The sequence below is a fragment of the Pelodiscus sinensis genome, chromosome 5, assembly GCF_052426305.1.
Source record: "Pelodiscus sinensis isolate ZL-2025 chromosome 5, ASM5242630v1, whole genome shotgun sequence".
NCBI classification, from domain to species: Eukaryota; Metazoa; Chordata; order Testudines; family Trionychidae; genus Pelodiscus; species Pelodiscus sinensis.
Genome location: NC_143056.1, coordinates 135,602,217 through 135,616,424, shown reverse-complemented (window position 1 = coordinate 135,616,424; position 14,208 = coordinate 135,602,217). Strand labels below are relative to the sequence as shown.

Here is a 14,208-nt window from a genome sequence, read left to right as displayed (position 1 = left end):
GAAGTGACGGCGAGGAGAGGCGGAAGCGAAGTGGAACTGTAGGCGGAAGTGACGGCGAGGAGAGGCGGAAGCGCGCGGTCCCAGCGGCATGGAGGCGGCCGAGCCGGTGCTGAGCGCGGAGACCCTGCGGGGGCGGCTGCTGCGCGAGCTGGAGGCGGAGCACGTGGTGAGCGCCCCGGGGTCACCCCCGGGCCTGGCGGGCCACGTGGGCGGGGCGGGGCTTCCGGGCTCCCCCTCACGCATCTTCCCCCCAGGAGGTGGAGGACACGACCCCGGCCCGCTGCGCCACCAGCTTCCGGGTGCTGGTCGTCTCGGCCCGCTTCCGGGGGCGGGGCCTGCTGCAGCGCCACCGGTGAGCCCCCCCCGCCCCCCCGAACCGCCCCGGCCCCCCCGCGCCCCCCCCGGCCCGAGCCAGCCCCGCCCCCCCCGAACCGCCCCGCCCCCCCGGCCCGAGCCAGCCCAGCCCCCCCGAACCGCCCCGGCCCCCCCGCGCCCCCCCGGCCCGAGCCAGCCCCGCCCCCCCCCCGAACCGCCCCGCCCCCCCGGCCCGAGCCAGCCCAGCCCCCCCGAACCGCCCCCCCCCCCCCCGCCCCGAGCCAGCCCAGCCCCCACCGCCCCCGGCCCGAACCGGCCCCCCCGCCCCGAACCAGCCCAGCCCCCCCCGCGGCCCCCCCGGCCCGAGCCAGCCCAGCCCCCCCCGGCCCGAGCCACCCCGGCCCCCCCCGGCCCCCACCACCCCCCTGGCCCGAACTGCCCCAGCCCCCACCGCCCCGAGCCAGCCCAGCCCCCCTGGCCCGAACCGCCCCGGCCCACCCTGCCCCGAGCCAGCCCAGTCGCCCCCCCGGCCAGAACCGCCCCGAGCCAGCCCAGCCCCCCCCCCACCGCCCCCCAGCCCGAACCACCCCTGCCCCCCCCCCCCGCGTCTCCCGGCCCGAGCCAGCCCAGCCCCCCCCTACCCGAACCGCCCCCCCGCCCCCAGCCAGCCCAGTGCCCCCCCCAGCCCAGCCCCCCTGGCCTGAACTGCTCCGGCCCGAGCCAGCCCCCCCTCCCTGGCCCGAGCCTGCCCAGCCCCCCCAGCCCAGCCCCCTCCCGGCCCCCACCGCACCCCCCGGCCCGAGCCAGCCCAGTGGCGCCCCCCAGCCCAAAGGCCCCCCCAGCCCAGTCCCCCCTGGCCTGAACCGCTCTGGCTCGAGCCAGCCCCCCTCCCTGGCCCAAGCCTGCCCAGCCCCCCCTCCCCCCGAGCAGGCCTGAGCCCCCTGCCCTGAACCACCCCAACCTGCGCCATTCCCCTCACCTGCCCTGAACCAGCCCAGCCCCCCCAGCCCCAAACTGCTCCCCCTACACCCTGAACCAGCCCAAACCGCCCCTAAGCCGCTCCCCCAGCCCTGAACTGCTCCCTGCATGGCCCTGCCCCCCCCCTCCCGCCTTCCCCCTGAACAGCCTGGAACTGTTGGCCCTGCTCACAGAAGCTGGATGCTGATTACCCTCCCCAGCACCACTGGGCATGGCAGCCCCAGGACCTGCCCCCCCCCACTCTGAGACTGACCTTCCCCCCCCCCAGGCTGGTGAACGAGCTCCTGGCGGAGGAGCTGAAGCACATTCACGCCTTGGAGCAGCGCACGCTGACCCCTGAGCAGTGGGAGAAGGAGCGGGGGGGCCTGCAGTGACACCCCCTGCCTGCGGAGCAGCATGAAGCTGGGAGCCCTGGAATAAACCATCATGGGCAACAAAGCGCTGTCAGCGTGTGGCCTCCAACCCCCCCCCACTGTCAGCGAGAGTGGGCCAGCCCCAGTGGCCTGCGGGTGGCGCTCAGCCTCAGTCCCTGGGCCTCCTGCACTGCCGTCATCAGTAGGCTCCAGAGTCAGCGCTGGCGGCTGCTGTCCAAGCTGCAGGGCGGTGGCGCAAGGGGGCCTCCCACGGGCGCTGCCCCACAAGCCAGACACGTGGGCTATTTACACTTTATTGGGGGCAATCTGTAATGCAGAGCGCGCGGGTGCCTCTCCCCCTCCCCATCTGCCCTGCAGGAGGAAACTGAGGCCAAACACGCTTCTATGTACAGACGGGAGGGGGCCCCCGGGGGAGCTGCATGGGGCAGTTGGGACGGAGCCCCAGGCTCAGACAGATGCGGGGAGGGGGCTCCATCTGGTAAAGCATGGGGGAGGGGGCCCTGAGTGGGGGGTTCAGCTCCCCACGGCTACTTTGTGGCCTTCTCCTCCAGCGCTGCGATGCGTCGTTCCTGCTCCGCCACCGTGGCCTGCAGCCGGCGCACGCTCTCCGCCAGCTTCTCCAGCGCCTGGGGGGCACAGCACCTGCATGGGGTCCCTGCTCCCACCCCACGGCTCCTGCCAGCCCAGCCCTGCCGGTGCCCCCCACGGCCCCCAGCCCTGCCGGTGCCCCCCACTCCCGCCCCGCGGCCCCCGCCGGCCCAGCCCTGCCAGTGCCCCCCACTCCCGCCCCGCAGCCCCTGCCAGCCCAGCCCTGCCGGTGCCCCCCACGGCCCCCAGCCCTGCCGGTGCCCCCCACTCCTGCCCCACAGCCCCTGCCAGCCCAGCCCTGCCGGTGCCCCCCACTCCCGCCCCACGGCCCTGCCCCCAGCCCTGCCAGTGCCCCCCACTCCCGCCCCGCGGCCCCCGCCGGCCCAGCCCTGCCGGTGCCCCCCACGCCCCCCAGCCCTGCCAGTGCCCCCCACTCCCGCCCCGCGGCCCCTGCCGGCCCAGCCCTGCCGGTGCCCCCCACTCCCGCCCCACGGCCCCTGCCAGCCCAGCCCTGCCGGTGCCCCCCACTCCCGCCCCGTGGCCCCCGCCGGCCCAGCCCTGCCGGTGCCCCCCACTCCCGGCCCACAGCCCTGCCAGTGCCCCCCACTCCCGCCCGCAGCCCCTGCCAGCCCAGCCCTGCCGGTGCCCCCCACGGCCCCCAGCCCTGCCGGTGCCCCCCACTCCCGCCCCACAGCCCTACCCCCAGCCCTGCCAGTGCCCCCCACTCCTGCCCCGCGGCCCCTGCCAGCCCAGCCCTGCCGGTGCCCCCCACTCCCGCCCCGCAGCCCCTCTCATCTCACCCCAGGGCTGCCTGCATCAGGGCAGGTCTGGCTCTTTCTGGGCTCCAGGATGCTCTTGTTAACCTTGAACTCGCGGCTCTTGGGTGAGACGTAGCCGTCCTTCAGAGAGATGAGCAGGGGCCCGGCGTCCTTGCCCCCGAACCACTCCTCTGCGGTCAGCGCGGGGTCGGGCCCGGCCGTGTCAGGGTACAGATCCTCCTGGAACAGGTCTGACTGCGGGGGCAGAGAGCTGGCATGGACCCCAGCTGCCCAGCTCCTCCGCCCCCCCACGCACATGCTGCAAAGGGGGGCAGAAGCCAGGTGTGACGGGGGGGTTCAGTCCCCTTGCTGTGCTGTATGTGGGTTCTGCTGTCCATGAGGAACCCCGGGCCTGCCTCAGTTTCCCTGGGCACTGCACCAGGGCGTGGCTGGGGGTGAGGATTCTGGTGTGACGCTGTTGCCCTTTGGAACTGGAGCCAGGGAACCTGGTTAAGGGCGGGTGTTGACCAGTCTGTGCTGCACTAGACCCCAGGGAGACGCCGCCCCCCCCCCCCCGGGGCTGCAGGGCTCCCAGCCCCACCAGGCATCCGGGCTCCCAGCCCCGTCCCTCCTCCAGGCCCAGGGCCCGGCTCACCTTGCGGGGCACAGTCATGGCGATGGGCTCGCACCTCCGCTCATGCAGCTTGTAGAATCTGCAATGCCGGAAAGTCAGAGGGGCTGGGGCCCGAGGTGAGGGGGGCGCGCTGGGGCCCGGCGGAGGGTCGGGGGGGGGGCGGGCTGGGGCCCGGGGCATGGGGGGGGGGCGCGCGCTGGGGCCCGGCGGAGGGTCGGGGGGGGGGCGCGCGCTGGGGCCCGGCGGAGGGTCGGGGGGCGCGCGCTGGGGCCCGGCGGAGGGGGGCGCGCGCTGGGGCCCGGCCGAGGGTCGGGGGGGGGGGGCGGGCTGGGGCCCGGCAGAGGGTCGGGGGGGGGCGCGCGCTGGGGCCCGGCGGAGGGTTGGGGGGGCGCTGGGGCCCGGCGGAGGGTCGGGGGGGGGGGGCGCGCTGGGGCCCGGGGGGGGGCGCGCTGGGGCCCGGGGGGGGGGTCGGGGGGGGCGGGCTGGGGCCCGGCGGAGGGTCGGGGGGGGGGGCGCGCGCCGGGGCCCGGCGGAGGGTCGGGGGGGGGGCGCGCGCCGGGGCGCGCGCTGGGGCTCGGGGGGGGGCGCGCTGGGGCCCGGCGGAGGGTCGGGGGGGGGGCGCGCGCCGGGGCCCGGCGGAGGGTCGGGGGGGGGCGGGCTGGGGCCCGGCGGAGGGTCAGGGGGGGCGCGCCGGGGCCCGGCCGAGGGGGCTTACCTGGCAATCTCACACTTGCTGACGTCCAGGCCCCGCTTGGGCATCCAGCCGCCCCCGCGCTGGGACTCCTTGGAGCTGAAGACCGACAGGAAGTGCAGGTACGGGGCCTCGGGCGTCACCTCGAAGTAGCGGATGGAACTGTCGCCCTGTGGGGCACAGAGGGGGTCAGGGCAGGCTGCCCCCCGCCCGGCCCCCCCGCCCCCAGCCCGGCGGCTGCCCACCTTGCCGCAGAGATAGACCATGCTGGTGTCGGGGTCGTAGTGGGGGAACAGCACCCCACTGCTCGTGTCCAGCTCCTGCAGCACCATGGGCTCCTCCAGCTGTGCCTGCGGGGGGGCGGGAGAGTCAGGGCTGGGGGATGCCAGGTCCCAGGAAGGAGAAGGGGGGGGCAGAGATGGGGGTTGTGCCGGGGGGGGGGGCAGAGATGGGGGCCCAACAAGTCCCGGGGAAGGGTGGGGGGATGCGCCAGAGTGGACAGCATGGAGGGGTGTGCTGAGAAAGAGGAGGGCAGGGATGGGGGCGTGCTGAGAGAGGAGGGCAGGGATGGGGGCACTCCAGAGAAGGGAGGGGAGAAGGGGGGCAGGGATGGGGGCACTCCAGAGAGGGGAGGGGAGAAGGGGGGCAGGGATGGGGGCTCACCAATTCCCAGGGAGGGGAAGGGGGATGGCGGGGGATGCGTTGGAGCTGGGGGGGCAGGGTGGGGGGAGGGGAGGGGGGCGTCGCACCGGGTCCCACAGCGCCACCTGGCGCTCGCTCATGCGGCTGAAGCCGGTGGTGAGGATCTTGCCGTCAGCCAGCAGGACGGCGCGGACGGGCCGGGAGCCCTCGTGGGCGTTGGCCTTCTCCTGCGGGGAGACGGGGGTCAGGACTCCACAGCCAGCGCCCCCCCGGCCCCCCCCCGGCCCCCCCGGCCCGCCCGCACTCACAGCGACGACGCGGCCAGAGCGGGGCTCGATCACGCGGACCCGGCGGTCCCGGCAGGACGTGCAGAGGCGGGACCCGTCGCGGCTCCAGGCCACGCTGTGGATGGTGTCGGGGTGCAGGTCCCGGAGCTCCACCAGCAGCTGGCCGGAGCCCACGTCCCACAGCAGCAGGGCGTTGTCACAGCCTGGGGACCGGGAGGAGTCAGCGGGGGTGGGGGGAAGGGCCCGGCCCCAAGGCCCCGGGGGGGGGGCACAGCCGCTCCCCACCCCCTAGGCCAGTGCCCACGCTCCAGCAGCCGCCTGCTTCCTGCCGAGGGGCGCGGGCGGGGCAGGGCTTGTGCCGGGGGGGGGGGGGGGTACCTGCACTCAGCAGCACATTCTGGGCCGTGGGGTGCCAGGCCACAATGCCCACGCGCTTCGAGTGCCCCTCCAGCGTGACCAGCGGCTCCGTTAGGGGGCGCACCAGCCCCCCGTCCGGCACCTCCCACACCTACGGGGAGAGGCCAAGGTCAGGCCCATTGCCCCCAGGATGACTCCGCCCACCCCCCAGCCCCCCCCCCAGCCCCCCCCCCAGCCAGCTTCATGCCCCCAACCACCCTGCAATCCCCCGCCCCCCAGGCCACCTCCACGCCCCCGAGCGCCCCGCAATCCCCCGCCCCCCAGGTCAGCTCCACACCCCCGAGTGCCCCGCAATCCCCCGCCCCCCAGGTCAGCTCCATGCCCCCGAGCACCCCACAATCCCCGCCCCCCAGGTCAGCTCCACGCCCCCGAGTGCCCCGCAATCCCCCGCCCCCCAGGTCAGCTCCACGCCCCCGAGCGCCCCGCAATCCCCCGCCCCCCAGGCCAGCTCCACGCCCCCGAGCGCCCCGCAATCCCCCGCCCCCCAGGTCACCTCCACGCCCCCGAGCGCCCCGCAATCCCCCGCCCCCCAGGTCAGCTCCACGCCCCCGAGCGCCCCGCAATCCCCCGCCCCCCACGTCAGCTCCACGCCCCCGAGCGCCCCGCAATCCCCCGCCCCCCACGTCAGCTCCACGCCCCCGAGCGCCCCGCAATCCCCCGCCCCCCACGTCAGCTCCACGCCCCCGAGCGCCCCGCAATCCCCCGCCCCCCAGGCCACCTCCACGCCCCCGAGCGCCCCGCGATCCCCCGCCCCCCAGGTCAGCTCCACGCCCCCGAGCGCCCCGCAATCCCCCGCCCCCCAGGTCAGCTCCACGCCCCCGAGCGCCCCGCAATCCCCCGCCCCCCAGGTCACCTCCACGCCCCCGAGCGCCCCGCAATCCCCCGCCCCCCAGGTCAGCTCCACGCCCCCGAGCGCCCCGCAATCCCCCGCCCCCCAGGTCAGCTCCACGCCCCCGAGCGCCCCGCAATCCCCCGCCCCCCAGGTCACCTCCACGCCCCCGAGCGCCCCGCAATCCCCCGCCCCCCAGGTCAGCTCCACGCCCCCGAGTGCCCCGCAATCCCCGCCCCCCAGGTCAGCTCCACACCCCCAAGTGCCCCGCAATCCCCCGCCCCCCAGGTCAGCTCCACACCCCCGAGCGCCCCGCAATCCCCCGCCCCCCAGGTCAGCTCCACACCCCCGAGCGCCCCGCAATCCCCCGCCCCCCAGGTCAGGTCCACGCCCCCGAGCGCCCCGCAATCCCCCGCCCCCCAGGTCAGCTCCACACCCCCGAGCGCCCCGCAATCCCCCGCCCACCAGGTCAGCTCCAAGCCCCCGAGCGCCCCGCAATCCCCGCCCCCAGGCCGGCTCTCACCATGACAGTGCAGTCCTCGGAGCCGCTAGCGATGACGTTGTCGTTGTGCGGGCACCACTCGATGTCCAGGACCGGAGCCGTGTGCCCGCACACCACGGGCTGCGCCTTGTCCAGGCGGCCGGTCTGCGAGAGAGGACGGAGTCAGTACCCCACTGCCCCACCCCAGGGTCCAGGCTCCCAGGCCCTCCACAGCTCTAACCACTAGACCCCAGTGCCTTCCCAGAACCCAGCAAGAACACAAGTGTCCCCGCTTCTCTCTGCAGTTACAAACGTTTCCCAACAGATGGTGCAATTCTCCCAGCTTCCTGCCCCCCTGGGACTGCCTGGATGTGGGGGGGAGGGAATAACATGCAGGAGAGTGTCCTCTAGTGGTTCGCACAGGGCCGGGAGGGCAGTGGGGCGCAGGGGTTACAGCAGGGCCGGGAGGGCAGTGGGGCGCAGGGGTTGGAGCAGGGCCGGGAGGGCAGTGGGGCGCAGGGGTTGGAGCAGGGCCGGGAGGGCAGTGGGGCGCAGGGGTTGGAGCAGGGCCGGGAGGGCAGTGGGGCGCAGGGGTTGGAGCAGGGCCGGGAGGGCAGTGGGGCGCAGGGGTTGGAGCAGGGCCGGGAGGGCAGTGGGGCGCAGGGGTTACAGCAGGGCCGGGAGGGCAGTGGGGCGCAGGGGTTACAGCAGGGCCGGGAGGGCAGTGGGGCGCAGGGGTTACAGCAGGGGCGGGAGGGCAGTGGGGCGCAGGGGTTGGAGCAGGGCCGGGAGGGCAGTGGGGCGCAGGGGTTACAGCAGGGCCGGGAGGGCAGTGGGGCGCAGGGGTTGGAGCAGGGCCGGGAGGGCAGTGGGGCGCAGGGGTTGGAGCAGGGCCGGGAGGGCAGTGGGGCGCAGGGGTTGGAGCAGGGCCGGGAGGGCAGTGGGGCGCAGGGGTTACAGCAGGGCCGGGAGGGCAGTGGGGCGCAGGGGTTACAGCAGGGCCGGGAGGGCAGTGGGGCGCAGGGGTTACAGCAGGGCCGGGAGGGCAGTGGGGCGCAGGGGTTACAGCAGGGCCGGGAGGGCAGTGGGGCGCAGGGGTTACAGAAGGGCCGGGAGGGCAGTGGGGCGCAGGGGTTGGAGCAGGGCCGGGAGGGCAGTGGGGCGCAGGGGTTACAGCAGGGCCGGGAGGGCAGTGGGGCGCAGCCGTTACAGAAGGGCCGGGAGGGCAGTGGGGCGCAGGGGTTACAGCAGGGCCGGGAGGGCAGTGGGGCGCAGGGGTTACAGAAGGGCCGGGAGGGCAGTGGGGCGCAGCGGTTACAGCAGGGCCGGGAGGGCAGTGGGGCGCAGGGGTTACAGCAGGGCCGGGAGGGCAGTGGGGCGCAGGGGTTGGAGCAGGGCCGGGAGGGCAGTGGGGCGCAGGGGTTACAGCAGGGCCGGGAGGGCAGTGGGGCGCAGGGGTTACAGCAGGGCCGGGAGGGCAGTGGGGCGCAGGGGTTACAGCAGGGCCGGGAGGGCAGTGGGGCGCAGGGGTTGGAGCAGGGCCGGGAGGGCAGTGGGGCGCAGGGGTTACAGCAGGGCCGGGAGGGCAGTGGGGCGCAGGGGTTACAGCAGGGCCGGGAGGGCAGTGGGGCGCAGGGGTTACAGCAGGGCCGGGAGGGCAGTGGGGCGCAGGGGTTGGAGCAGGGCCGGGAGGGCAGTGGGGCGCAGGGGTTACAGCAGGGCCGGGAGGGCAGTGGGGCGCAGGGGTTACAGCAGGGCCGGGAGGGCAGTGGGGCGCAGGGGTTACAGCAGGGCCGGGAGGGCAGTGGGGCGCAGCGGTTACAGCAGGGCCGGGAGGGCAGTGGGGCGCAGGGGTTACAGCAGGGCCGGGAGGGCAGTGGGGCGCAGGGGTTACAGAAGGGCCGGGAGGGCAGTGGGGCGCAGGGGTTACAGCAGGGCCGGGAGGGCAGTGGGGCGCAGGGGTTACAGCAGGGCCGGGAGGGCAGTGGGGCGCAGGGGTTACAGCAGGGCCGGGAGGGCAGTGGGGCGCAGGGGTTACAGCAGGGCCGGGAGGGCAGTGGGGCGCAGGGGTTGGAGCAGGGCCGGGAGGGCAGTGGGGCGCAGGGGTTACAGCAGGGCCGGGAGGGCAGTGGGGCGCAGTGGTTGGAGCAGGGCCGGGAGGGCAGTGGGGCGCAGGGGTTACAGCAGGGCCGGGAGGGCAGTGGGGCGTAGGGGTTAGTGGGCAGCCTAGGTTCTCTCCCAGCTCGGAGGGGGGTAAATGTTTGTAGGGAGTAGAACCCGCAGCTCTCTGCCTCTCCCCAGTGCTCGGGATATTTCCCAGGGGCCTGGGGCCTGGGGCAGGGCCAGGCTGTGACAAGCAACCCAGCTCCCGTGCCCCTGAAGTGCCCACAGCAGGCGACATGAGCCCCTCCCCCCAGTGGGCAGCCAACCTGAGAGCAGGGCAGTCTGGCAGCAGGGCGGGGGCCGGGCCTGCCTCAGCCCTCCTGGGCACCAGCCTCAGGCCTGGCTCTCCCCTCACGCCCCTCCCGCCTCGTCCCATGGTCCTGCCACGGGGAAAGTTGGGCCCACGAACCCAGCAGTCCCATGACAACCTTACCCGGGCATTGTGCAAAGGGGGCACTGGGGGGCACTGGGGGGGCAGGGGCTGCAGTGGGGGGCGCTGGGGGCAGAGCTGGACCGGCAGGGGCTGGGGGGCGGGTGTGGGGAGTGGGACGGAGGGGGAGGGGCTGAGGCGCTCTGCTCCCGTCTTTCCCATCACGATGGAAGTCACAAGGTGCCGCGTTCTGGGAGCCGAGGGTCCCTCCAAAGCCGCATCCTGCCCCGGCCTCCCCCCGGGCCAGGGAAGGACACAGGGCCCTTTGTAGCTGCACCACAGACCTTTATTCCCCCGGCGCCCCCGCCCCTGCTCCATTTGTGGGGCTCCTGGCTACGGTGACCCAGGTGTGGCTGCCACGGCTCCGAGAACCAGGACGGGGGGCTGGGCTGTGGTGTCCCAGACCTGCCCCCTCCCCGCAAACCCACTTCCCCTTTTACACGGCTGCTTCCGCCCCCGCTTCACGTTTGGAGCCATTTAAGGCAAAAATGTCAAGATCTGCATGTTCGGCGGTTTCACAAAACAGCCCCCCCCCCCCCCGGAAACAGAAAGGGGGGGGCAGACAGTTACCTAAGAAGCGCAGGGCGGGGCTGGTGAGGGGCCCCAGCAGGGCTGGGCCGGCAGAGGGGGGAGGGGGTCACTAGCAGGGATGGGGGCGGGGTTACCTTAGCCAGGGGCAGCACCATGAAGGCCCCTCCCCCACTGGCCTCCACGACAATGGCCAGGAACTTGGGGTTGACGGTGCAGAAGCCGCTGTCCCAGGTGGTCTGCGAGACGCGCACGTCGTCGTAGGACTGGTCGGCCTTCGCCGGCTGCCCGAAGACGTGGCGGAACTTGCTGCTGCGCACCACCTGCCGGCTCATGGCGGCTGGGGGAGACGCGCCGTTAGTGCTGCCCTCGCGCCCGCCGCCGCCTGCCCGGCCGCCGCCCCTCGCGCCCGCCGCCGCCTGCCCGGCCGCCGCCCCCTGCCCGGCCGCCGCCCCTCGCGCCCGCCGCCGCCCCCTGCCCGGCCGCCGCCCCTCGCGCCCGCCGTCGCCTGCCCGGCCGCCGCCCCGCGCGCCCGCCCCGCCGCCGCCCCCCCTGCCCAGCCGCCACCCCTCGCTCCCACCCCCCCCATCCCCCTGCCCGGCCGCTGCCCCTCACTCCAGCCCAGCTGCCCTGCCACCCCGTCGCTGCCCCTCACTCCAGCCCGGCCATTGCCCCTCTCTCCCACCCTGCCGCTATCCCTTGCTCCTGCCCCACCACCCTCTGCCTGGCTGCTGCCCTGGCTCTACCTGTAGGTAACTGGGTGTAGCAGCATCACTCTGCAGAGACGGGAAGGGTCAGCCGAGAGGGCCCAGGACCTCCCTCCCTCCCACCCACCGGCCAGAGCAAGAACCCAGGAGCCTGGCTTCCCCCTCCCCCCCCCCGCTCTAACCATCAGACCCCACTGCCCTGCCCAGGGCCAGAACCCAGGAGTCCTGGCTCCCCCCCGCCCCGCTCTAACCATCAGATCCCACTGCCCTGCCCAGGGCAAGAACCCAGGAGTCCTGGCTCCCCCCCCCCCCCGCTCTAACCATCAGATCCCACTGCCCTGCCCAGGGCAAGAACCCAGGAGTCCTGGTTCCCCCCCCCCCCCCCGCTCTAACCATCAGATCCCACTGCCCTGCCCAGGGCAAGAACCCAGGAGTCCTGGCTCCCCCCCCCCCCCGCTCTAACCATCAGACCCCACTGCCTCTGCTCTCACCAGTTCCAGGCACTCTGGTGTGACAGTGAATCTGGAGGCTGAAACCAGCACCTTTTAAGGGTGGGGGTGGGGCCTCCCAGGGATAGCACAGCCTGGGGGGGGAGGGGCCAGGACACTCCCTCCCACTTCCCAGCCAGGGGCTGGGCGGGAATCCGCTGCCAGTGGCAGAGGGGTATGAGCCTGGGCACAGGGACCCCACCCCCCACCTGTCCCCCCGTGCCCTGCTTGGGCCCATTTAGCTCCCCCCCACCTGCATCCCCTTACACACACCCATCTCCCCATGCCCTGTCTCGGCTCACCTAGATACACCCTCCCACCTCCACCCCCTTACACCCCCACGTGTCCCCCCAGCATCCCCTTACCCCCCCACCAGTCCCCCATGCCCTGCCTGGGACCCCTAACTACCCCCCACCAGCATCCCCTTCCACCCCCCACCAGTCCCCCATGCCCTGCCTGGGACCCCTAACTACCCCCCACCAGCATCCCCTTCCACCCCCCACCAGTCCCCCATGCCCTGCCTGGGACCCCTAACTACCCCCCACCAGCATCCCCTTCCACCCCCCCACCAGTCCCCCATGCCCTGCCTGGGACCTCTAACTACCCCTCACCAGCATCCCCTTCCACCCCCCCACCTGTCCCCCATGCCCTGCCTGGGACCCCTAACTACCCCCCACCAGCATCCCCTTCCACCCCCCCACCAGTCCCCCATGCCCTGCCTGGGACCTCTAACTACCCCTCACCAGCATCCCCTTCCACCCCCCCACCAGTCCCCCATGCCCTGCCTGGGACCCCTAACTACCCCCCACCAGCATCCCCTTCCACCCCCCCACCAGTCCCCCATGCCGTGCCTCGGACCCCTAACTACCCCTCACCAGCATTCCCTTGCACCCCCCCACCTGTCCCCCATGCCCTGCCTGGGACCCCTAACTACCCCTCACCAGCATCCCCTTCCACCCCCCCACCTGTCCCCCATGCCCTGCCTGGGACCCCTAACTACCCCTCACCAGCATCCCCTTCCACCCCCCCACCTGTGCCCCATGCCCTGCCTCGGACCCCTAACTACCCCTCACCAGCATTCCCTTGCACCCCATCTGTCCCCCATGCCCTGCCTGGGACCCCTAACTACCCCTCACCAGCATCCCCTTCCACCCCCCCACCTGTCCCCCATGCCCTGCCTCGGACCCCTAACTACCCCTCACCAGCATCCCCTTCCACCCCCCCACCTGTCCCCCATGCCCTGCCTGGGACCCCTAACTACCCCTCACCAGCATCCCCTTCCACCCCCCCACCTGTCCCCCATGCCCTGCCTCGGACCCCTAACTACCCCTCACCAGCATCCCCTTCCACCCCCCCACCTGTCCCCCATGCCCTGCCTGGGACCCCTAACTACCCCTCACCAGCATCCCCTTCCACCCCCCCACCTGTCCCCCATGCCCTGCCTGGGACCCCTAACTACCCCTCACCAGCATCCCCTTCCACCCCCCCACCTGTCCCCCATGCCCTGCCTGGGACCCCTAACTACCCCTCACCAGCATCCCCTTCCACCCCCCCACCTGTCCCCCATGCCCTGCCTGGGACCCCTAACTACCCCTCACCAGCATCCCCTTGCACCCCCCCACCTGTCCCCCATGCCCTGCTTGGGACCCCTAACTACCCCCCACCAGCCCCGGGGCTGAGGCTGGGGGGTGTTGGGAAATCAGACCCGGGGGGCCCTGAGGCTGGGGGGGGGGGAGGGGCCGGGGAATCAGACCCGGGGGGCCTTGAGGCTGGGGGGGGAGGGGCCGGGGAATCAAACCCGGGGGGCCCTGAGGCTGGGGGGAGGGGCCGGGGAATCAGACCCGGGGGCCCTGAGGCTGGGGGGGGGGAGGGGCCGGGGAATCAGACCCGGGGGCCCTGAGGCTGGGGGGGGGAGGGGCCGGGGAATCAGACCCGGGGGGCCTTGAGGCTGGGGGGGGAGGGGCCGGGGAATCAAACCCGGGGGCCCTGAGGCTGGGGGGAGGGGCCGGGGAATCAGACCCGGGGGCCCTGAGGCTGGGGGGGGGGGAGGGGCCGGGGAATCAGACCCGGGGGGCCTTGAGGCTGGGGGGGGGAGGGGCCGGGGAATCAGACCCGGGGGGCCCTGAGGCTGGGGGGGGGGGCCGGGGAATCAGACCCGGGGGGCCCTGAGGCTGGGGGGAGGGGCCGGGGAATCAGACCCGGGGGGCCCTGAGGCTGGGGGGGGGCCGGGGAATCAGACCCGGGGGGCCCTGAGGCTGGGGGGGGGGCCGGGGAATCAGACCCGGGGGGCCCTGAGGCTGGGGGGGGGGGAGGGGCCGGGGAATCAGACCCGGGGGGCCCTGAGGCTGGGGGGAGGGGCCGGGGAATCAGACCCGGGGGGCCCTGAGGCTGGGGGGGGGGGAGGGGCCGGGGAATCAGACCCGGGGGGCCCTGAGGCTGGGGGGGGGCCGGGGAATCAGACCCGGGGGGCCCTGAGGCTGGGGGGGGGGGAGGGGCCGGGGAATCAGACCCGGGGGGCCCTGAGGCTGGGGGGGGGAGGGGCCGGGGAATCAGACCCGGGGGGCCCTGAGGCTGGGGGGGGGGAGGGGCCGGGGAATCAGACCCGGGGGGCCCTGAGGCTGGGGGGGGGGAGGGGCCGGGGAATCAGACCCGGGGGGCCCTGAGGCTGGGGGGGGGGAGGGGCCGGGGAATCAGACCCGGGGGGCCCTGAGGCTGGGGGGGGGGAGGGGCCGGGGAATCAGACCCGGGGGGCCCTGAGGGCGGGGGGGGGGCCGGGGAACACCCGGCAAGGTGCCGGCGTGGGCAGGGGCGTGGCCAGGTGGAACAGTGGGCGTGGTCGGAGAGGAGCTCCTCGAGCGAGGGCGTGGCCTAGTACCGTAGACTGGGTCTGGGGGCGGG

At 74.5% G+C, this 14,208-nt stretch overlaps 2 protein-coding genes across 4 annotated transcripts; one reads left to right on the top strand and one right to left on the bottom strand.

Moving 5' to 3' along the window:
- The first annotated feature begins 7 nt into the window (after positions 1-7).
- Positions 8-1,731, top strand: BOLA2B (bolA family member 2B). Its single transcript, XM_075917419.2, has 3 exons — positions 8-166; positions 255-352; positions 1,562-1,731. Exons 1-3 carry the CDS (start codon positions 89-91, stop codon positions 1,665-1,667), a joined length of 282 nt encoding a protein of 93 aa, XP_075773534.1. The 5' UTR covers positions 8-88; the 3' UTR covers positions 1,668-1,731.
- A 215-nt stretch (positions 1,732-1,946) lies between these two features.
- On the bottom strand, positions 1,947-14,203 carry CORO1A (coronin 1A). 3 transcript variants are annotated; one of them, XM_089779070.1, is made up of 11 exons: positions 14,186-14,203; positions 10,253-10,455; positions 7,037-7,159; positions 5,646-5,775; positions 5,289-5,470; positions 5,088-5,207; positions 4,584-4,688; positions 4,363-4,508; positions 3,669-3,726; positions 3,056-3,268; positions 1,947-2,293 (listed from the first exon to the last, which is right to left on the bottom strand). In XM_089779070.1, exons 2-11 carry the CDS (start codon positions 10,448-10,450, stop codon positions 2,195-2,197), a joined length of 1,374 nt encoding a protein of 457 aa, XP_089635196.1. In that variant the 5' UTR covers positions 10,451-10,455; positions 14,186-14,203; the 3' UTR covers positions 1,947-2,194. The 3 variants fall into 3 exon arrangements, with proteins under 3 accessions (XP_089635196.1, XP_075773529.1, XP_075773530.1); XM_075917414.2 differs by lacking the exon at positions 14,186-14,203 and adding an exon at positions 11,314-11,351; XM_075917415.2 differs by lacking the exon at positions 14,186-14,203 and adding an exon at positions 10,862-10,880.
- Positions 14,204-14,208: the final 5 nt, after the last annotated feature.